The sequence below is a fragment of the Prionailurus viverrinus genome, chromosome D4 (genome assembly GCF_022837055.1).
Source record: "Prionailurus viverrinus isolate Anna chromosome D4, UM_Priviv_1.0, whole genome shotgun sequence".
In the NCBI taxonomy this organism is placed as follows: domain Eukaryota; kingdom Metazoa; phylum Chordata; class Mammalia; order Carnivora; family Felidae; genus Prionailurus; species Prionailurus viverrinus.
The window spans coordinates 4129919-4152326 of NC_062573.1; the positions used below are offsets into that span (position 1 = coordinate 4129919).

At 56.7% G+C, this 22408-nt stretch overlaps 1 protein-coding gene across 5 annotated transcripts in view; it reads left to right on the forward strand.

Annotated features, from left to right (window-relative positions):
- Nucleotides 1-3118: 3118 nt before the first annotated feature.
- Nucleotides 3119-22408, forward strand: part of NR5A1 (nuclear receptor subfamily 5 group A member 1) — a 29984-nt gene continuing 10694 nt past the window's right edge. The window contains exons 1-5 of one of the 5 annotated variants that reach the window (XM_047829787.1): nucleotides 3119-3279; nucleotides 8917-9214; nucleotides 12973-13089; nucleotides 13263-13404; nucleotides 15442-16067. In XM_047829787.1, the coding sequence (XP_047685743.1) occupies nucleotides 12988-13089; nucleotides 13263-13404; nucleotides 15442-16067 (870 nt within the window). In that variant the 5' untranslated portion in view covers nucleotides 3119-3279; nucleotides 8917-9214; nucleotides 12973-12987. Of the gene's footprint in view, nucleotides 3280-4376; nucleotides 4407-5659; nucleotides 5776-8916; nucleotides 9215-11176; nucleotides 11270-11390; nucleotides 11430-12972; nucleotides 13090-13262; nucleotides 13405-15441; nucleotides 16068-22408 lie in introns of those variants that run through there. The other 4 variants (XM_047829790.1, XM_047829788.1, XM_047829791.1 and 1 more) reach the window with 4 other exon arrangements.

Here is a 22408-nt window from a genome sequence, read left to right on the forward strand (position 1 = left end):
CATCTGTCTGTGAAGCCTGTCTGGGGTTCTGGGGAGGGATGGTGGGGTGTCCAGAGGAGCTGGCTGGGGCTTTCAGACCCGTTGCTCCTGCTTGTAGCAGACACCCTCCCCACTCAGTTCCTGTTGCTGAGGGTCTGGCAGAGGGATAACGCAGAGCTGCTTGAATCAATGGCCCAGTACTGAGTAAGGTGTCTGCTCTGAGTGCCAGGCGCTACGCTGGGACTTTTCACAAACCTGAACCTCCTTGAGCTCCAAGGATTATTACTTCTGTTTTATTGAAGTGAGGTGAAGGGACTCATTCAAAGTCATGCAGTCAGAAGGTGGCACAACTAGAGGAACTAAGTCTGGTGGGGGAAGCAAACGCAGACCTTTGCAGTACAGTGGGATCCAGTTGTAATGAAGGACATATATGAGGTTGTAAGGGTGTAGAGGAGGGAGTGGCTTGTTCTACTCAGGAAGTGCTTCACAGAGGAGTGTTGAAGGCAGGTCTTGAAGAAAGGCACCGGACAGAAAGGAAGCTAGACCAGGTAGAGGTGAGAGAGATCAACATCTTTGAAGGCCCACCCAGCTTTGAATCAGAAACATGCAATATTTGGGTATAACAAGGGATTGCCGTGGCAGGAATGGTGGCAGATGGAAGGGATTAGCAAGAGTTGAGGCTGGAGAAGCCCTTGGGAGCCTTGAATGCCACATTCAGGGGTTTAGGAAGGAAAGCCATCTGCCAAGTCTCTGAAAGACAGCTATATCTCAGTGCAGCAGTCTGCTGGTGGTAGCTTGCCTATTATGACACCACGGTCCAGCCTATTAACATCTGTCTTCCCAGTAAATAGACGAGGTTTTCTAGAGCTGAGAAAGTGGAGGCTCTAAGGGGTCAAGGATTGTGCCCAAACTCACACAGGAAGTGTCAAGACTTGTACCCAGAGATGTCCAACTTGAGAGCCCAACTGTCCTGTAATCCTGCTGTTCATATGATCAGAGAAGTGTCAGAATTGGGGTTGTGGGTTATATGAAGACAGGAAAGATGAAGGTTCCTCAGTTTGAAACCATAGAGGCTGAGGAGAGTCTGATCAAAATCTATTAAATCCCCATGTGTGAAATGAGGGGAAGCCCAGCTGCCTTCCCACACCTCAGCCTCCTCTGGCACAAGGGACCAGAGAACCCTTGAGGTTTGAAAGAGGTGGTTTTAGAATGAAGGAAACCCTGCAGAACTAATTAATAGACTTTTCATTGCTGCACAATAGGAAACAGATAAAACACAGAGGTGCAAGGAAGAGAAGAAACACATTCGCTGAGTGCCTAGTGAGGGCCAGGCACTGTGATGGGGGCTTCACATGCATGATCTCCTGTAATTCCCAGAACAGCTTTATAAGGTGTAGGCTTCAGCCCCATTTTACTCCTAAGCAAATTGAGGCCCAAAGAAATTAAGCTCTTTGCCTAAGATGACATATGAGTAAGTGGCAGAGTTGGCTTTTGAATCCAGGTCTATCTGATACCAAAGTTACAACAGGCTTCCTCCCTGCTCTGCCTGAGCAGTTCAACAGTGCTGAATATGAATGTCTGGAGTTTGTAACAAAACTCAATAATGGCCTTTGGTTGAACTTTTTGCTATTAACAAAACAAAACCCTATGAAACTAATAAAGGATTAATTTCTGTAAGAGGTGAGTAAATGGACCTAGCCAAATTAATCTGAAAAGTGGTGCCATCCCCCAAATAGGTACAGTACTACAGACACTGAATCTATGGTTTCTCAGAACACAGACAACCCAACAAGGTGGCTTCCTGGAAAAAGTAGGAGCGCCACTGCCAAAAACCTGGGAAATACTGCACTCAGTCTACCTTCCTCTTAACTGATTCCCAACCTTCGTTGGCATATTAAAGGCTCTGAGAAATCTTACCTGAAGAAAGCTAATTTCTGTTTAGCCCAGGGCCTACCAGAAAAGTATTTAAACATGGAATATTTTTTTCTTCCTGTTAAAATTCTGCTGGGACAGTGTTCCATGGAACAAAATGTAGAACATTGCTCTAAATTTATAAATTGCTATGGAACTAATGCTGAGCTTTTGGTTTCCTTGAGTGCCAGGCAATAATCTGGAAGAATAATAAAGAAACATACATAGAGCAAGGCAAAGCACAGTACTCAGCATTTTATACGCATTACATTACTGATTCCTCAAAGTCACCCTCTGAAGTTGATGCTGTGAAGATCCCATTTTACAGATAAGAAAACCGAGGCCCAGAAAGGGTAAGTAATTTGCCCAAGGTTACGTAACTCATGTAACCTCAGGAATTAGCATAAGCGAGCACTGAGTGCCTCCTGTTACGTAGGATTTGTGCTGACTTCCTTATCCTAACGCAAACCCTCTGAGGTGAGTAAGATCATCTCTAGGGCCACAGCTCTGGCTTATGTCAGAGTCTGAAGCCAGAAACCACCAAGAAAATGATGGGTGTTGAGATCAGATTGGATGTGGCTACATGGATCCCTCCCTTAGGGATCATTTCCCTCAGGCAGCTTGTGTGACAGGCACTTCAGGGGTCTCACCACTCGAGGTCTAATTCCAGCTCTTCCCCTTACCAGTTGTATGTGGCCTTGACCCAGATTGATACCTCTCACTTTCCTGGCCAGATAAATGGAGATGACGTGCCTGTCTTAGGAGTTAAGGAGGACTCACTGTCCCCGGTTGGAAGCTGTTATGAGGGGAGCCACAAACCCTCACACCCCAATAACAGAAGCCCAGAAGAGCCACAGTCCACCTCTCTGGCTTTGGCTGCCCACCAGGGTTTTAAGTCCACAGTGATAACCAGCTCTCTGAGATGCTGTGGCAAAAGTGCCCAACCGTCAGACCTAGGGCTCTCGGAGTCTTGTTCCCTTGGCAACAAGTCTCACCATGGAGACCACAGCCCCATCCTTGCCCTCCCGGCAAGCTCCCTCTCCACAGACCTTTCCTGTTCAATACCTAGTCCGAGGAGAAGTGTAGGAACTGAGGAAAGCTCCAAGGAGGCCCCTCCTCAGGGTGAGGAGTTTGAGGCACAGCCAGCAGGAGAGGCAAAAGGAACTCCCATTCTTGTGTCCACTCTATGCCCGGCAAGGTTCTGAGGAGTCTACATACCGTGTCTTTTAGGTTAAAAGCCCAGCACTTTTACATAGTGGAGACCAAGGCTCAAGGAGACAAAACGGACCAGCCCTAAGTCTCACAGCTGGTCACTGTTGGAGCTGACACTTGCATCCAGGGTGTCTGACCCAGGACCCCTTGTTTCCTCTGCAACTCCCTACCCACACTGTGAGTCACCACGGCTACGAACTGGGGAGGGTCAGATGGTTGCGTGAATCCCCTCCGCCCTGGTTGTCGCATGAGTAGCAGCCAGCAGCCCGTTGAGGCTTGGGCCGGGCCCTGCGGCAGCAGAGGAACTGCACTATTTTAAGCCAGGGCCAGCAGGCCCCATGTGGGCACAGGGAGGGTGGCCTCGGGCCCTTGGCCAGCTTCCCGGAAGTCACCATGGCCTCCCTCCTCTCCCCTGAACAGCTTTCTGAGGCAGTCACTTCCCAACAAACAGGAAGGAGGCCCTCAGGCCAGGAGACCTCCAGCCCCAGCTTCCTTCTCCTACCCACCCCCCCCCCCCCATCTTCTCTACATGGGGAAGCCCACCAGCTAGCTACGTGCCGTTATCTGGACTGACTCTTAGCAGGTGGGTGGCAGGGGGTCTGGACTTCTGCTTGGGCTGCCCCAGTTCACCCATTGTGAGTCTAGGGCCTCCACTTGCCCAGGCCCTTTGCGCCCTTGCCTACAGCCTTATTTCTCATATCCATTCCCATTGAAGCTGGCCACTGTGAGCCAGAGAGCAGAGCAGATGTATCCCCAGACTGGTCCGACTCCAGGACCCTAGAGAAAGACAAAGAGACTGAAACAGAAACAAACTGGGACATTGCCAGAGAAAGATTGAGGCAAAAACAGTGATAGACACAGATTAATCATGGCAGAGACAATATTAGAGAGATGCTCAGAGACAAAAGCCGAGAGAAGCAAAGAGACAGCTGCAAAGGTCTGGGGCCAAGAGGCCAGCAGAATGGCTCTGAGTGGTTTGCTCCCGACCACCACCCAAGTACAGGCCCTGTCTCAGGGCTGTGGGGGGCCCACCGGCTGCGCGGCTGAAGAGGAATGTGGGGAGCAAGGCTGGGTCACCCCTTGAGGGCCAAGCGTGTGCACTGTGAGATAAACTACTCCAGGAAGGGGGCCCCAGCTGCGGCTGCACGCTCCAGGAGCATGGCGGAGAGGCCCAGGCCCAAGGCTGAAGCCCCAGCCCTGTCAGACACCAAGCCCCTGCACCTCCTCCAGAGGATCTCTGCCAAGCCTCAGATTCTAGAAGGTCCCAGGTTCCTCAGCCCAGCCGTTAAGGGCATGCAGATTAGGTGAGTATCCCATTTGTAGACCTGGAAACCCTGCCAGCCATAGAGCCTCACCTCTCCAGCTCCAGCCGTGGTCCTGGCTCAGGCGAGGGGGTGACCAGGCAGAGCAGGGACTCGTGCAGAGGAGTGCAGTGGAGGGGGCGGCTGTGCACAGGCCGCTGAGTTGTCCCCATGCAGCTTTGTGCACTCATGTGCGCCAGTGTGGGTCTGTGTGCGTTATCCATGTGCTTCCAGACACGTGGGCGTTTGTACACATGTATGCATCCACGTGCTGCCAGGAGTCCTACTCTGCCTCCACTAGCCCCTGCCCTCAGACTAGAGACGTAGCCCCCGGAGGCACCTGGTGTCTCCCACCCCCACCAGGTGGCCCAGTCCAGAGAACCAGGAGAAGAGCAAGCAGGTCTACTGCCGTCCCCCTACCCCCCTCCCCACACCGCAGCTGAGGCTCCCGCTGGCCACGGCCTTGACCTGGCACTATGGACTTCTCTGACATTGGCATCGGATCTGAACATCTGGCAGCAGGCTGATAAGGGGTGCAGCGGAAACAGCCTCCGCTGCTGCCAGCAGCCCCACCCCCTCCTGCCCTGCGAGGGGTCTCCACATCCACACTCCCCCTGCCTCCAGCTCCAGGCCTGGCCCCTCTCTTGTCTCCTTCCCTGCCTCAGTCTCCCTCTCCCCCATTGCCACTTTGTCTCTCTCTCTCTCTCTCTCTCTCTCTCTCTCTCTCTCTCTCTCTCTCTCTGAATTGCTCTCTCATTCTTTCCACCTCTCTCCCCTTCCTCTGTCCTGTTCTTTCTTTCTCTCTCTCCCCGTCCCTCTCCCTTTCCCTTTCCCTCTCTCTCTTTCTCTATTTCTGGGTCTGTTAAATGCTGTCAATGGGTCTCTTTTCTCCTCTTCTGCCTTGTTTCTCTATGGGTTCTTTCTTTGTCTTTCTACACTGTGCCCCAACCCCAGCCTGATGATTCTCTCTCTCTCCTCTCCATTTCAGTTTCTAGGTCTCTAGTTTGTTTGTTCCTTGTTCCACCGCCAGGAAATAGGCCTGGCACTTTGGGAAAGTCCCCACTTAGAAGAGAGACCCTGGGCTTTGTTTGCTTGGGGAGGGAGGGAGGGGAGCCTGGGTCAGGACTACACCCCTTCTCCTTCCCCTCTGGGTGGGTCTCATGGCCTGGGACCACCTGGGCTGGAGCTTGAAGCAAAGGACAAATAATAGGCCACCCAGGGGCTCTGGCAGAGCAGAGAGGATTCTCACTCTGCAAGCCTGCTGTGTGGATTCAAATCCTAGTTCCATCACACCTTTGCTTTGTGACTTTGGGAAGACACCTCATCTCCCTGAACCTGAGTTTCTTCATCTCTCAAATGCTGCTCATGGAAGGTGAGGAGAAAATACTGCTTAGCTCCCAGGATGGTGGAGGCTGACCACAGGTGTGGAATAGAGGGGACCCAGCACATAGGCACTTCCGTGTCAGGGCCTTGCCATTCCCTGCCAGCCTCACCCAGTAAGGGTGAGGGCAGAGGAGGGGCTGTGCAGAGGAAGGGGATGCCCATAAACATATCCAGGGCAATCAGAGGAGAGGAGCTCCCAGCCTGAGTGGGGACTGCCTAGGGACAGGAGGGGGAGACAGCAGAACTCTCCCTCCCACCCCCCGCCGGCAGCATGTGGGGCCTGTGGGGCCTTTGGTGCCCTGTGAGTAGTCATTCAACAAATGCTCACAGATGCTTGCTTGCTCTGTGCTGGCTGCTGTGGCCCCAGAGATAAATCAGCCCTGAGCCTTTCCTTGAGGGTTCCCCAGGCCGGGGTGAGTCACCCTATCACAGAAGGGCAAACAGTGTTCAGGATGATGGTGCAATCTCAGACTCAACACAGAAAGGGCCCCTGAGGACTGACTGGCCAGGCCTTCGGCTTGCTGCTTGTTTGTGTTTTGCTAACATTTACTGAGCACACATGACATGCCAGGCAGCCACTGAGCATGTTACATGTATTGTCTCATTTTGTCCCCATTTTATGGAGAGAATGTGAGGCTCAGACAGAGAAGTGATTGGTCCCAGGTCACACAGCTGGGAAATGGCAGAACCCGGATTTAAGCCAGAGTCTCCACCATGAATCCCTCAGCAGTTCTACTCAGGGCCCAGAGGCTCACCAGGAGACTGACAAAGCCAGGCTAGTTCTTTCCATGACACCACAGTGTTGAAAGACCCTGTTTTGTCCTGTTATAAGAAGGCAGTGAAAGTGGACCTCATTTCATGGTCTCCCATCAAATGACGTGCAAAGGACCATGGTTGTTTGTTGTTACATGTATGTGACATGTTGGTGATGATAAGGTGGTTGCTGGGATATTTCTTTCTTAAATTCAGAGGACTGAATGGTATCAATCCAGAAACAAAATCATTACATCGAAATAGGGAGACAATGGGGCGCCCTTGATTTCTGCTGAGGTCATGATCTCATGGTTCGTGAGTTCGAGTCCCATATCAGGCTCTGTGCTGACAGCGCAGAACCTGCTTGGGATTCTCTCTCCCTCTCTCTCTCTCTCTTCCCCACCCCTGCTCACTCTCTCCCTCAAAATAAATAAATAAGCTTAAAAAAAAATGGGGAGACTAGTTAGGTTCAGTCATATGCAAGAGAAGTATATCTTATAAGATGAATTTTTTCGGTGGATGAAGAAGGCATAATTATGAGGTCATGCATGTTGAGAAGTAAGTGATATGTTATGTCACAGGTAGAAATTAGAATTTAAATATAGTAAAATTAGACTATAGTAGTCCCAGGGTGCCTGGGTTGCTTAGCTGGTTAAGCGTCTGACTTAATCTCAGCTCAGGTCTTGATCTCAGGGTCGTGAGTTCAAGCCCTGCATTGGGCTCTGCGCTGGGCATGAAGGGCTATTAAAAAAAAAAAAAAAAAAGAATAAAATAGTCCCCCGTATCTGCAGAGGATACATTCCAAGACCCCCTCTGGATGGCTGAAACCATGGATAGTACTGAACCCTGAATACACTATGCTTTCTCCTATACATACATACCTATGACAGAGTTTAATTTATAACTTAGGCACAGTAACAATAACTAATAATAAAATGGAACAATTATAATATATCCTATATATCCTACCTATAATAATAAAAGTTATGTGCACGTGGTCTCTCTCAAAATATCTTGTACCGTACTCCTCCTTCTTGTGAGGTGATAAAGTGCCTGCGTGATGAGAAGTGAGGGGAATGATGGAGGCACTGTGACAAGGCGTTAGGCCACTACGTGTTGACCTTCTAACAACACGTCACAAAGAGGATCATCTACTCCCTGACCCTGGTTGACCACAGGTAGCTGAAACAGTGGAAGGCAAAACCACGGATAAGTGGGGACTACTGTATACTTAATCAGTAGAATCAATTAGTTATGACCGTCAGGAAGATTTTTGTCTTGTATGTACTTTCACAAAGCGAAAGTGTGTTCAGTGGCCCAATGAGGAAGACACACTAGGTTTTAAATAGAGCTGACCTCAGTTATCCAGAAAATCCCTGTTCCTCCCAAGCCAGATAAGTGAGGTGCTGTGTGATTGGCCTCCTTCCTCAAATGAAGGGGTGTGGTGAGGGTTTTCAACAATGATTGCCCCATGGACACCTGTGCCCTGCCCCAACCCCCAGGACCAATGTCTATGAGGTAAATCCTCCAAGAACTGAGACTTCTTCCCTTTCTTCCCTTTTATCCTGTGCCTGGCATCTAGTGTGCACTCAGTGAACGTGAGGTGAATGAAGGAATGCACAAAAGAGGGTGTCAGGCAGCAGAAGGGTGCAGAACAGAGCTCTTTTCCCTATGGGACCAGGACAGTTCAGGACCTGTCTGGACCTGGAGGTTGGACAGGGACATCCCTGGCTGCGTGGGGAGGCCCGGCCTACTAGACAAAACCCCCTGCCCTCTGCCCTGCCCTATCCTGCCCTATCCTAGCTACCCACTTGGCCCAATCCTGGCCTAGCTAACCACCTGGCCCTGAATACACTAATATAGTCCAGCCTCAGCTTCCCCAGCTAGCAGCCCCCAGCAGATGGTGACATTCAGGAAAGCCAACATGGAACGCACCCGGGAGGTGTTTAGTCAGCTCACCTGATTGCCTTCCATTCCCCTCTTCCTCTCTTCACCTTCCGGAAGAGTAAAAAGATCAAGCCAAAGCAGCAGGGCCACCTGGTCAAGTCATCCATGCCCCTGTCTCCACTCCAGGATGACCTGACTCCACTCCCATGTCTGGGCCAGGCCGGACCCTGCCGGGCCAGGCCCCAGGGAGGTAGCCATTCAAGGGGAGAGAGGCCAGGCTGCAGGCCTGGTGGGGGAGCCGCCCATAAATCAGGCCCCACTCCCACCCAGTCGCTAACAAGCGGGGCTGCCTACCCGCCTACATGGGGTCCCTGCCTCTGGGCTCCCACAGCGGCCTGGAACAGCCAGCTGGCCAAGGCCTCCAGAGTGCCTTGGCCTCCACCCCCACCACGGCCCCCAGATAGATAGGGGTATTTTTTTTTTCTTTTAGGAGAAGAAAAAAAAATAGACCTAAATGAAGAGAAACACCAACAAAGAAGGAGAGAGGCCTGCAGAGTCACGTGGGGGCAGAGACCAATTGGGCCTCCGGTGCCCCCCCGCCCAGGGCGGGGAGGAGGAGGACGGACGGACAGGGCCAGCCTACTGTCCGCCTGCCGCCCGCCGTGGCGTGAAGGAGTTCCTGTGTGCCCACCGTCACCGCTGCCCCACCTGGGCTGCCGGAGTCTTCCCTTGGACCCCTGGTGCCCGCTGTCCACCCTCATCCGGCCTGAGAGTTCGCCTTCCGCTCCGTAAGTGAGGGCCTGGGCCCAGGCCTCTAATGGCCAGCCTCCCTCCTCAGTGCCTCCCTGCGGCCTGGGCCGGCCACTGCCTGCTCTGCTGAGTGACTGGTGCCTGCAGCTCTGGGTAGGGAAAGGGCCAGAGATCGCCCCAAACCTGCCCTCCCATCATGCCACCCCCTCTTCTTCCCCGGGCAGCTAATGGGAGGAGCTAGTAGGCCTGTGGGGACAGGCCCTGTGGGCGTCTGCGGTGTCCCGCTGTCTACTGGTGGCCGAGCGTTCACAGCGCTGTGTTGGCCCAAGCCTAGCAGTCTGCGAACGTGTCCATGTTCCCTGGGCCTGTCTCTGGGTCTCTGCGTCTCCCTGCCTGTGTATTTGTGTGTCTCTCTGGATTTGCGTGTCTGTCTCCAACGCACTTCTGTCTGTCAGTCCCTGTTCTGTGGCCCGTCCAGATCAATGTGTGTTTCCCTGGGTAGGTGGGTGAGGGGCTGTGAGTCCCCACATGTTGAGCTGGCACCTGGGGCCATGAGGGGTGGGTGCAGTGTTGCCTCGTTTAACCTCAGGGCTCCCAACCTGTGATAGTGTGACCTCTGGGGAGGGGGGGAAGGTGAAGGGAGAGGAGGAGAACCGCCTCTGAGCCCAGCTCCCTAGACCACTGGGTCCCCCAGCCCAGACTTGTGCTTACACTGCCTGGGTCTTCTTCAACAATGTCCAGGAGACCCTAGCCTTTCCCCTCCATACCCTCCACTGCCCACTCCTGTTTTCCTCTTTCTGAGGGTCCCTCCCTGATGGAGCTCAGAGCGCCTCCAGCTCCGGCAGCCGCTAGTGTTTCTCAGGGGTCAGATGTGGGGATTCTGTAGCTAAACCCCAGCGGCTCTCCTTCCTCAGCAAGATTCATCCATGGCATCTCACAGAAACCACAGAACCCCTTCTGTAGGGCCAAACGTTTCCATTTTACATGAGGAGAAACTGAGGCTCAGAGAAGCAAAGGAACCTGGCCAAGTTTGCACAGCAAGTGGGCTGGCTACCCTTAATTCCACGGGGTGAAAGACTGAGGAATGGTCTGCGCGGAGTCTCTAGCCCGAGGGACCAAGGTGCCAACTCCAACCCAAGCCGGGTGGTGGGGGCGGCTCAGGTCAGGGTCCCAGACAAAGTCAGTCGAGGCCAAGGGCCAGAGCCTTCAGATCGGTTGCATCCCTGTGGGTACATAATTGTGGTTTCCCGCACTGCCCCCCCCCCACACACACACCCCTTGAAGACCCGGCATTTTGGCCTTGCTGATCTCAACACTTTTCTCCGCAAAGGGGGCAGGGGCAACATGTGAGGTGGTGCCTTTCTCTGGTAAATGAGTAATGGGGTAGACTTTCCCCACCCAGAGCAAGTGCTCAGCCTGGTGCAGCCCAGGGACCCCTTTGTCCCCGGGGATGCTGGGCACTCCCTTACCCCCTCCCCCAGCCCAGGTAAAAGGCTCAGAATGGGATGGGGGAGGGGTTCCTCTATTCTCCTAGCTCCCGCGCCGCCCCGGTGGCTTCGGGTCCTCGCCAGACCTCGGAAGATTCCCATTTCTGGCAGAGCAAACTGAGGCCCACGGAGGAGAGAGGGCGTGCCGCAGGTCTCCCAGCTGGATACTACTAAACTCTGCTGCAGTGCTAAGGCATGCGTTTTGCCAACACCACTTCGGTTCATCCGCATGCCCATTCTTACGGAAGTCCAGTCGTCATTACCACTTCGCAGATAAGGAAACTGAGGACCAGTGTGTGTGTGTGTGTGTGTGTGTTTGTGTGTGCGTGTGCGTGTAGATTTGCCTAAGTCTCCAGTGAGGAAATACGGCATGGCCAGGGCGAGACCGGGTTTCTAGCCTTGAACCCGTGTCTTGGCCACGGACCCCCACGTTCGCCCTTACCCACTTCCATGCTGCAAAACGATCAGCGCCCCCAGCGTGGTCCTTGCCACGACTAAGCTGGATTCGCAAACAGAGGCTCGCCTCCTGGGTGGCTCGAGGCTCCCCGGCGCTCAGCACCTGCCCGGATTCCGAGGCGCCCGGGCTGGGAATGGGGGGCCGAGAGGGTGAGGGTAAAGGCGCTAGCCAGCCTAGGTGGCGGGGGAGGGCGCGGGCCGGGCCTCCGCCCCCGGATACCGCACGCGCTGATATAGAGGGGCCGGCCCCTGGCCCCTGCGAGGCGGGTTCGCGCAGCGCGCATTGGCGGCGGAGGGGCCCGGGTCCCAGGTGCGGCCCGGGAGGCGGCGGGGGGCGGGGAGGCAGGGTGGGGGGGGGGCGCCGAGGCCCCGCGCCCCCGCCTCCCCGCCCCCGGCCCGATCGGCCGTCATCGCGGGCAGGCGGCGCTGAGCCCGGGTGCGGCTCATCGCCGGCGGCGGCGCGGCCAGGAGGTGCGGGGCTCCGCGCGGGCGGGACGCGGGGCGCTGCTGCTCGCAGGAGCCGCCAGGTGGGCGCCGGGCGGGCCGCGGCCGCCGTCGCGCCCCTTCTCGCTTCCTGGGCCCCGGCTCCGCGCACTTCCCTCCTTGGGACTTCGACTCTCCGCCCGAGGTCGCTCCCCCGCCTTGGGCTCGGTCCCCCCGGAGCCCGGGAGGTCTCCGCCCGAGGTCTCGCGCCCGGCCTGCGACTCCACGCCCGGCGTCTCGGCTGCGCCCTCCCTCCGCCCGACGTCTCGGCCTCGGCGGCACGGACTGCGCCTCCCGTTGCCGTCGCTGCCGCGGGCTTTGTCTCCCTCCCGGCCCGGGGGCCCCCGGCGGCTCGGCGCTTTCGGGCTCTCAGTCCCGGCGCCGTCGTTCTCCGCCTTTCCCGGCGCGAGCCCCTGGCGGGGTCCGACCCTGCGGGGCCACGCCTCGGAGCTCGGGCTCCCGGCTCCGGCCGCGTTCCGCGCGTCTTCCCGTCCCCGGCCCCCTTGCTGGGCGCCTCCGTCTCTCCAGGTTTTCTCTCGGTGTCTCTGTCGCCCCTCTCTGCCTTCTTCTTTCCCGGTTTCTCTTGCCTCTCGGAGTCTCGGGCTGTCTGTCTCTCGTCTACCGCTGTGTCTCTGGCTCTGCATCTGCCTTTCCCAGGTTTTCTCTTGGGCCTCTGTCTCTGGGTGTCTTTGATCTCTCTCTCTCTCTTTCGTTCTCTCTCTAGCTCCCTATCTCTCTGTCTGTCTCGTCTCCCCCTGGTTTTCTCCGCTCGGCATCAGTGTGTCTGTCAGTCTCGGGTTTTCGTTGTCTCTGTCGCCCCAGGGTGCTCGCTCCGTTAGGCAGCGTCGGTCGGTATCTCTCGCTTTCGCTCTGCCCATCTCTCTGTCTCCCTCGGACTCTGTCTCTGCCTCCTTCGTCCCTGTCCGATTCCCCAGGACACTCCGGCCCCACTTTGGCCGGGTTCATTGGTGTCTCCCTCGCGGCCGAGCCCATCTCGTTTTCTCAGAATCGGGGTTTTGTTCTCAGACGAACGAATCCGGATCCAAGCGCACCGAATCCGAGGGTCCCCGATCGGGCGCCACGCAGACCACGCCGGGAGGGCCCCTGGCCCGGGCGGGGGGCGGGGGGGGGGGGGAGGGACGCGGGGCAGGAACGCTGGGACAGGGTCGGTAAAGGCCGAGCAGGGGCCGCCCCGGCCACATCCCACTGCGGGCTGCTCAGGGCGCTCCGATGGGTGGCCTGCCACGAGCGGCCTTGACCCCCGCGCGCTAATGGGGGACAGCGCCGTGGGGGCGCCGGGCCCTCGGCCCCCAAGTCTGCCGCGCTGCGGGTCGCGTCCCGCCCGCGGTGACCCCCTCCTTCCTCCGCAGGCGGACGCCGCGGGCATGGACTATTCGTACGACGAGGACCTGGATGAGCTGTGCCCCGTGTGTGGGGACAAGGTGTCCGGCTACCACTACGGGCTGCTCACATGCGAGAGCTGCAAGGTGAGCAGGCGGCGGGCTGCGGGCCGGCAGGGCTAGCTAGGCGCGCGGACGGCGGGCGAGCCGGTGGGACGCGGGGCGGGGGCAGGCCCTGCCGGGCCGTACAGAAGGAACCGGGCCCCGGGGAGGGGACGCGCGGCCTGCCCGCCTCCCGCGCTGACTCCGCTCTCCCCAAGGGCTTCTTCAAGCGCACGGTGCAGAACAACAAGCACTACACGTGCACCGAGAGCCAGAGCTGCAAGATCGACAAGACGCAGCGCAAGCGCTGTCCCTTCTGCCGCTTCCAGAAGTGCCTGACGGTGGGGATGCGCCTGGAAGGTGCGCGCGCCGCGCTGTGGGCCTCCGACCGCTGACCTCGCTGTCTGTGGGTGCGGGTGGTAGGAGCGGTGAGAGGAGGGCACGAGTGGCCTTCTTAAAGTTTCCGGAGCCGGCCGGTGGCCCCTCACTGTGACGCTAGAGCCCGATCTCTGCTGGGGAGGGGTGAGAAGTGGCCGGCTCTGTCTGGAGAGGAGATATAGAGAGGCTCAGGCCCTCTCTACAGCCTCTGAGAGCCGGGGCAGCACAGGGCAGAGCCCTGCAGAGCTCCTCTTCTGCAAGGAGACCTACAACACCCCCACTGACCCCCCAACAGCAGCGAGAGCCAAGGTGACCAACACCTTTACCAGAGTTCAAGTCCCAGTGCCTCCACTCACAGGCTGAGTGACACTGGGCAAGTTCCTTAACCTCTCTGAGCTGCAGATACCCCATCTGAAAACTAGAGCTGATAGTAGTGTCTTCCTCCTAGAGTCAGTGTGAGGGAATGGTACGGAAAAGCCAGCACGTAGTAAATGCTATTATTGTTGTTATTGTTGTTGTTGTTGTTGTTGTTATTGTTGTTACTATTATTATTATCATTGTCATCACTTAGGTTACTATCTGTCCATCATCAGGCTTCACGCAGCCAGCCCACCCAAAAGGTTCACTCAGGCCATTCACTCAGTGGATGAGAGTCCTTCCACCATGTTCTTGGGTGGGCCCTGAGAGGTTGAGGGAAAGGGGAACAATTGGTCCCACAGGACCCAGGCCCATCCTTCCCTTCCCAACCCCTTCCTCCCGGCTCTCAGTCCAGAGGGGAGGAAAAACGTTTCGGCAGGAAGAACTCAAACTTTCTGAGGGTGGACACTCGTAGGCTTCCACCCTGCTGGCCCCAGCCGGGCTGTGCGCCGAGCAGACAGCTGTTGGCTAAAGTTTTTAAACAACGTGGAAGCCCCTAGTGGCCCTGAGAGCCGCTGGCCACACGTCCTGCCACCTAGAGGAAGGACTCCTAGATGTGAGGGGGATGTCCCGACGTCCCCAGCTCCAGGTCCTCACTGGTCAGGAGAGCTCGTTGCTGCAAGCAGCAAAACCACCCTGATGGAGCCTGAGGGAGCAGAGCTGGGCTGTGCACCCCCGTGGCAGGAAGATTGGCTGAGTGGACCCCCAAGACACCTCCCTTGCTGAGCCCTCTGCCTCCTACTGTCTCCCTTCTCCCAGGGCCCAGGGTGGGGTCCTGTCTGAGCAGGGGCTGGGGCCACACTGCAGCTGCAGAGATGCACCTGTTGGGTCTGGCTGGTGACACATTCTTGGCCAGACGGAGGGACATCTGGTCAGCCGGGGAGGTCCCTTCTCCTAGCACAGAGCCCTGGCCAGCCCTAAACTCAGCTTCATACTTGAAGGCAGTGGGGGAAGCCAGAGTCATTTTGCAGTAGGGGTTTGCCAGAGACAGGCAGTCAGAGTCCAGGAGCAGCTGGATCCTGGAGACAGGACTGGATGCTGTGAATAAAGCTGACTAGGGTCTCCTTCCTGTTACCTACCATCTCTCGGCTCAGCCTTGTGCTAGGCCCCTGAACCCACTCTTGAGTCACCAGCAGCTCTCCGGTTGAGTCACGTGGCCCGATACCACTCAGAAGGATGAGGGTGGGCAAGAGGCAGGACATCTGGGCCAAGGATAGTGAATTCTGCCTGGACGAATCCAGGAACACTTCTGGAGGTTGTGACCCTGGGGGCTGGGTGTTTGGCAGGCATGAGAGAAGGAAAGGGTTTGAGGCAGAAGGAATATCAAAGGCAAGGTGGAGGAAGAAGGAGCCATGCCAAGCAGAGGAGCAGAGAGATGAGGAGTGGAAAGAACATGGGGTCTTGTAAGGGATGACCCAGGAATGGTAAACAGGGCCTTGAATGCTGTGCTAAAGGAGATTGATTTCACCCGTGGGCAGTGGGAGCCATGGAAAGCTATTGAGCGGGGAAGTGACACAGGTCTGTTTGGGAAAGATCCGTGAGTGTGGCATTATGGCAGGAGGCTTGGAGGGCGTGAGTCTGACCCTCTGCTTCTGCCCACAGCTGTGCGTGCTGACCGCATGCGGGGTGGCCGGAACAAGTTTGGGCCCATGTACAAACGGGACCGAGCCCTGAAGCAGCAGAAGAAGGCACAGATTCGAGCCAATGGCTTCAAGCTGGAGACAGGCCCTCCAATGGGGGTGCCCCCCCCACCCCCTCCCCCACCGGACTACATGCTGCCCCCTGGCCTGCATGCACCTGAGCCCAAGGGCCTGGCCTCTGGTCCACCTGCTGGGCCACTGGGCGACTTTGGGGCCCCAGCACTGCCCATGGCCGTGCCCAGTGCCCACGGGCCACTGGCTGGCTACCTCTATCCCACCTTCCCTGGCCGTGCTATCAAGTCTGAGTACCCAGAACCCTATGCCAGTCCCCCACAGCCTGGGCCACCCTACGGCTACCCAGAGCCCTTCTCCGGAGGGCCTGGTGTGCCTGAGCTCATCCTGCAGCTGCTACAGCTGGAGCCGGACGAGGACCAGGTCCGGGCACGCATTGTGGGCTGCCTGCAGGAGCCGGCCAAGGGCCGCCCTGACCAGCCTGCGGCCTTCAGCCTCCTATGCAGGATGGCTGACCAGACCTTCATCTCCATCGTGGACTGGGCACGCAGGTGCATGGTCTTCAAGGAGCTGGAGGTGAGTCCCTCCTCCTGCCTGGCTCGCCATTGGGGTGTCCTCTTGGCTGCCCTAGTCTCAGTTTCAGTTACCCCTTGGATGGAGCTGTTCTGCCCACTGGCTTTGGGCAGTGTCTGGGCACAGGGAAGCCACACTGGGGACACTGAGGACTGTTTCTTACCCCTATCCCCCTCTCCTTCATCCCTCCCATCCTCTTTCCTTCTCCTTCTCTGTTTCTTGAGTCTCTATCTCAAGACTCTGCTTCTTTTGTCTCTGCCTCTGTCTCTTTCTGTTGTCTTTCACTCCCTGGTGTGCTATCTCTCTGTATGTCTATTTCTCCAGCCCCTTCAGTCGCTGTTTCTCATCTGGTCGGGTCTCTGTAGGCATTTATCTCTCTTTCTTTGAGACCCTGAGCTCCCCCAAAAGACTAGCTGAATCCTTTGGAAGCTGTCTGTGGCTGTCCCAGCCCAGTGTCTGGAAGAGGAGACAACTGATCCTGGCCTCCCATTTGGAGAGGCCACCAACCCCTATCAGCCTCAAATGTCATAGATGGGGGTCTTTGTATCTCAGAGTTTGGGGTGCTTGTGGATGTTCTTCTTCCCAGCTAAGGTGAAAGCTCTTGCTGTCCCTGCATCTCTTGTGCATGATGGTTGGTCCCACGAGTGGGTGTCTGTGTGTGCAGGGGGAGCTGGGGGGTGCGGATTGCAGGGCCTGTCACCGATCTTCCCAGAGGAGACCACCTTCCTTTTCTGAAAGGCTTTCCTTCCCCTGGTTTGGAGTACCTGCAGCTAAAGTAAGCCAGAAAGCAGCAGGAGAGACCGAGGCCAGCAAGGGGAGAACTTCCCAGTCATCCTGCCTGGTGCTCTGATGGGCCCAAGGCCCGGGAGCTGCCCCTCTAGTGCCCTGGCTCCCTGCGATCAGGGTGCCAATATCAGAGGTCCCTCGAGCCCAGCCAAGGCCCAGCCCTCGTTGGCCTGGGGACAGACAGTCTTTAGTCCAGGCCTATCGGTGTTTGCCTTTCCCAGGCCAGCCCCACTGGCTGTTCCGGGGCGGGGTGTAAACAGCAGGGCCTGTTGCCCTCCCTGCTGGGGCCACTGCAGCCTTGAGCAGCATTGTCAGTGCTGACGCCTGGGCTTCCTCCAGGGGCATGTGGCCGGATGGGCCGGGGGCACTGCCTGCCTGGGCTGGGCACAGGGCGGGATAAGATAGGAGGTGGGCACTGTCAGCCCTTGAGGTGTCATGGGACTGGGGGCCTGGGTTACTCCAGGAGTCAAGAGTTGGCGGTGATGATTCCTGCTTCCACGATGGAGGGTCTGGGGATGTGTCATGTATCTGCCACGGGGTGGGACTTCTCACCCTTACCCCCTAACTAGGCCAACCGCATGGATGGGACAAGAGGCAGGGTCTTGAACAATCCCATCTGCCTCTCACTTATGGCTGGAGGCCCTGGTTGGGGATGAGGATCCCAGGACCCTTGGGTTGGTTGCCAGCTTCTCCTCCAGACTTCCCATGAGGCCCCTGTGCAGAGGGGAGGAGGAGCGGAGCATTCCTGGCTTTCCAGAACTCTGGATCCAGGGGCAGGGCACTTCCTCTGGCCGCCTTCCTAGTCTCTTGGGGTTTTTCACACAGGATGGGAAGGGCTTTTGTCCCAGCTTTGCTGAGTGTTTTTTCCTGCTTCTGGCTTCTCTGTGGTCCAAACTTTCCTGCTTCCCCTTCCCAGAATCTCTGAATCGTGCCCAGGAATATGAACCATGGTCACCATCCTCTGTAAAGGAGCCTTGCAAATAAGTACCAGCCCAGCCCATGAAAGGGCCTCTCATCAGCCATGTGGAACTTCTTTCCTACTGGTCCAGTGAGCCCTGGCTGGTGTCTGTTTGCAAAGCCAGAGGTGGGGAAGCAGAAAAGTGGGAGTGGTGCTGAATGACCCTGGACTCCCTTTTGGGTGACCATCTCCCTACCTCCAGGCAGCATACATCTTAGGAAACAGACTCTCTAGCTCTGAGAGTGGGGCACTTGGGCTGGGCACAGGGGACATTGAAATGAACTGGACCCAGGAGGCCTCCAGGCTATTGGAGGAGACAGACACACACACACAGCTGATGCCCACACAGGCTGCCGAGGGCTCTGAGAACGATGCAGAGGGGGCGGTGGGGCCCAGGAGGAGGGAAAACTGACTCTGTCTAAGGAAATCAGAGGTTTCTTTGATCTCTGCCTTTCCAGGAAGCAGTCCGAGAAGGTTGAGGACATTCCAGGAAGGGGGAATAGCATAGAGTAAGGCCTAGGAATGTGAAAAGGCATCATGTGGTAGGGGATTTCAGGTGGCCCTCTGTGTCCGGAGAGGTTGGCAGGGTCAGAAGCAGAGCTTGGACCAGAAGTGGGTCCTCTGGCAGTAGGTGACAGACAGCCTGCCAGAGCTGGCGGGGCCCCACATCCTGGGTCAGAGAGGCCTCCTACCACAGAGCCGGAGCTCTCCCTAGAGGCCACTCACCCCTCTATGGTGCTGATATCATCTCGCTGCCCAGGGGAAGGCCTGGGGTCTTTGCTGAGCTGTAGGGATGCTGTGGGCGCTGATGCCCTCTTGGAGTTCTCCTCATCCCTCCTCTTTCCCAGCTTAGATGTCCCTCGGTCTCTATTTTTCCATCTCACACAATTGTGGAGTGTTAGATCTGACAGTGGCACCGAAGTTAGTAACAAAGACCAGAATCAGAGAAGCCTGTGTTCAAGTTCCAGCTCTGTCAGCCCTGCCACTTACCACAGGTGTGACTTTGGGCAGGTGACTACTACTCTGGGCCTCGGTTTCCTTATCTATAAAATAAGGGGAGTTGAAATATCATCTTCCGCATGGGGTGGTGGTTGTAAGGATTCAGTGAACCAGGACAGGTAAAGATTTCCCACAGGGTACGGCACACAGGTTAGCAGGAATAGGAGCTCCCGTCTGTCCCTCGGCTGCTGCCCCGTGTAATCTATACTCTCAGGAGGCGCACAGGCCCGGCCAGGAGGCATGAGAAGGGATAGACTGCACCCAAGCTCCTCTGAGCACTAGTGTTCCTCTGGGAGCAGACGGGGTCTGCCTTGCCCTGGGCTTATGAAGCACCTTTGTATGATTCAGGGTAGCAGAAACACCTGTACCCGCTGCCCGGTGGAGGGCAGCGTGTAGGTCCGGGCACTCAGCCTCTCTGGACAGTTCCCGGGAAAGACAGGCTGGGAGGCTGCAAGATAGGAATCAGGGAGGGGGAGGGGAGGGCCAAGAGTGCCTAATGACCCATCTTGACATCACTTCACCCCTCAACATCCAGCTCGGAGGCCCCCGATTGGCAACAGATTTAACTGCTCTGATATATGGTTTCGTTTAAACAGCAGTAACTCTGTCAGTCCCGGGCTGACAAACGATGGCCTGCCGACCACTCGGCTGAGAGAACGCCATGGCTGGCCCGTGGCATGTCAGCCACCAGAGAATTACAGAGCCCACTGGCCTTCGGCTGCCAGACTGATCAGACCCCAGGGGGCTCCAGAGGGGGGCCTGCTGGGAGGGAGGTCAGCTCGGCACCCATAAATACCCCTTCTCCAGGGCAGGCTGCAAAGTGTCAAGGCTCCAGGAAGATTTATGGCAGACCGGCAGGAGGGGTGGGTGGCTGGTAGGCTGAGCAGACAGACCAGGCCAGTGAGGGACCCCAGGGCCGGGATGCAAATGTCCTTGTTCCCAGGGTGGCAAGGAGGTCTGAGGGCAGAGGAGGAACCTTTGCTTAGGGAGAAAGCTAAGGAAGGTGAAACCACCCTCTTTGGTTAAGTGAGCCTCTTAGCCACCTGCTGTCCTGTGGAGAGGGGCTGGCAGCTACAGCTTTCTGATTTTCTTTTAAATAAAGAGAAGTGTGTGTGTGTGTGTGTGTGTGTGTGTGTGTGTGTGTGTATTCATCTGTGTGGGCAGCGATTTGGAGTTTGGTGTCTTTATGTGTCCATCTGTCCATCTAGAGGAAGAGCAAGTGAAAAGTCCATTTGGCTGGGGGTAGATAGGAACCCAGGCTGGGGCAGCATCCACAGGAGTGCCAACCATGGGTCCACAGAGCCCTTCACCACTGATGCCCCTGTGCTCATATGTTTTCTCTAACCAAAAGAGGGAGGATTTTATTTTTCCAATTTCTCAGAACAGAAAATCAGGGCAGAGTTGGATATGTGGCTCAGCTGGGAATCAAACAGAGGGCACAGGGCACCAAAGCTTAGCCACCATATTGCATCTCTCTGCCCTGTGCCTCTCCCCTCACCCCACCCCCCCACCCGTCAGCCTGTAGGCAGGGCTGCCCCCACTCCTGGGATCTGAGGTCTGGGTACAGAGTCTGCTCCCAGGGCTTGGCCAGCTGGGTCACTGTGACCCTCTTGCTTTGTGCCCGAAGCTCAGCCTGCTTATCTCCTAATTCTCCCCCTTATCTCTCACTTTCCCACCTCCCCCCCCCCCCCCCGTTCCTTCAAGCCAGGCAAAGGGGCCCCGATGGGGAGGGGGAGCCAAGCCCAGCCCTGCATGCCCTCCCTCCCACTCTGCTTCCAACTGGGTTGTCCAAGGTAGGCCAGTTGACCCCCTGGCAGGTACCTTCTGCTTGGGCCTTAAGACCTCCTGGGGACCTCCAGAAGACCAGCCCAGTCAGGAGCATCTGAACAGAGCCCAGATCCCTGTGGTTCCTTTAGGCAAGCCACTGTCTCCTTATCTATAACATGACAGAATGGTGATAGGACAGAGGTGAGGAGTCCAGGGTGTGCTGGGAATGGGCCTGGCCACAGGTGCTCACTGAGGCTTGCCTCCCTCCTTTAAAACTAGTGGGGAACCACTCCTGCCAGTGGTTCTTCAGGGATTGGCCATTTCTTGAGGAGAGATAGGAGAGATGTCTCTGTGATTCAGCCCTGCCTGAGTCTCAATCTCTTCTGGCCCCTCCAGTTCAGGGCCAGGGGTGGCTGAGATCTGGGGCCCCCTGCTGGGCTCCTCGCTCTGATGGTACTGGGGGTCTAGAAAGCACTTCCTTCCAGGAGAGGAAGGGACAGGTGTGTGGGTTCTTGACACAGAGATGAAGTGAGCAAGGGAAGGTGGGGGGCTGGTGACTCAGGGCAGGACAGAGATAAGCCCTCCCTCTCGTTCTTAGCACGTGGGGTCAGGCAGGTGAGGCCGAAGGGAGCCTGATTGTGTGTCCAGCTGCTCCCCCACTCTTCCTGCACTTGTTCTTGCCCTCGGCCTGAGGACAGGCCCCAGGCTGCCCCCAGGAGGGGGCGGGGACAGAGGGTTGCAGAAGGAGGCTTCTACCCCTCAGAAGAGAGAGTTATTCATTAGGCATTGCCAGTTCTCCTCAGGCCAGGGGCGGCCTGGGTCTCTCTGGCCCCCGAGTTGGGGGCTGTTTCTCTGTGCTCTCTGTACCTGTCTTGGGAGCACATATCTGTGCATCAACTGCTCACCGACCCGTTCTCCGGGAGCCCAGAGATGAGCTGGACACCTGCCATGCCTTCCCAGACCACACAGGTATTGGGGAAGACAGAGGCATGAATTGGTGCCATCAAATGTTGTGACATCCAGAGGACAGGATTGGGGAGAGCTTTACGGGGGAGGTAACAAGAGTGCCATGAACTCCTAGGTGGCCAGGGTGAGTCTTCTTCCATACCTTGTGGTTTAGGGCACAGATCTAGAGCCAGACAGAGCAGTGTGACCTTGGGTGAGTTGCTTGATCTCTCTGGGTGTCCTTTCTCCATAGATTGGGGATAACAGCTATACCACCCTAGCTTCGTGGAGGTGCAGTGCAAAGACTAATAGCTATCACGGTCTGCATTCATCACAGGGCAGGGCCCGGTAGGGTACCCGGGAAGCACCTGCCAGGTAGCTGGTGGTGGGCTAATGAGCTGCAGATGCTGAGGGGCACCGGAGTCTGTACTGTGTCTTCCGAGGGTGGCGTGCAGTGCCCCGTGCAGGTCTGGACACCCAGGAGAGCTCAGTATTTTGTCACCATAGAGGGTCGTGGACTGAGAAGGCCAGCTATGTCTCTGGCCTGGCTCTATCTCTCTCCCAGGAGAGTCCCTCGCCTTCTCCAAGTGGTAGATTCTCATCTGAAAAAATATGGGTTTTGGCCTGGGGATCCCCAAGGACCCATCTGGCTCTGGCATCCGATGGTTCCGAGTCCCATTTGCCATTGTCACGAGTGTCCTTTCTTGCCAGGCTAGAATGTAGTGACCCTCCAGGGTGGAAGGACATCCCACACAGAGGTAGTCTCTGCCCTCTCGCTGGGTGCCCGACTGCAGCCTGGGTGTTCAGAATCTGCCCTCCTTGTATTTCTGTTCCTGCTTCAGATGGACCATTGCCAGCCACCTGCTCATTCCAGGCCAGATCTTGGGCC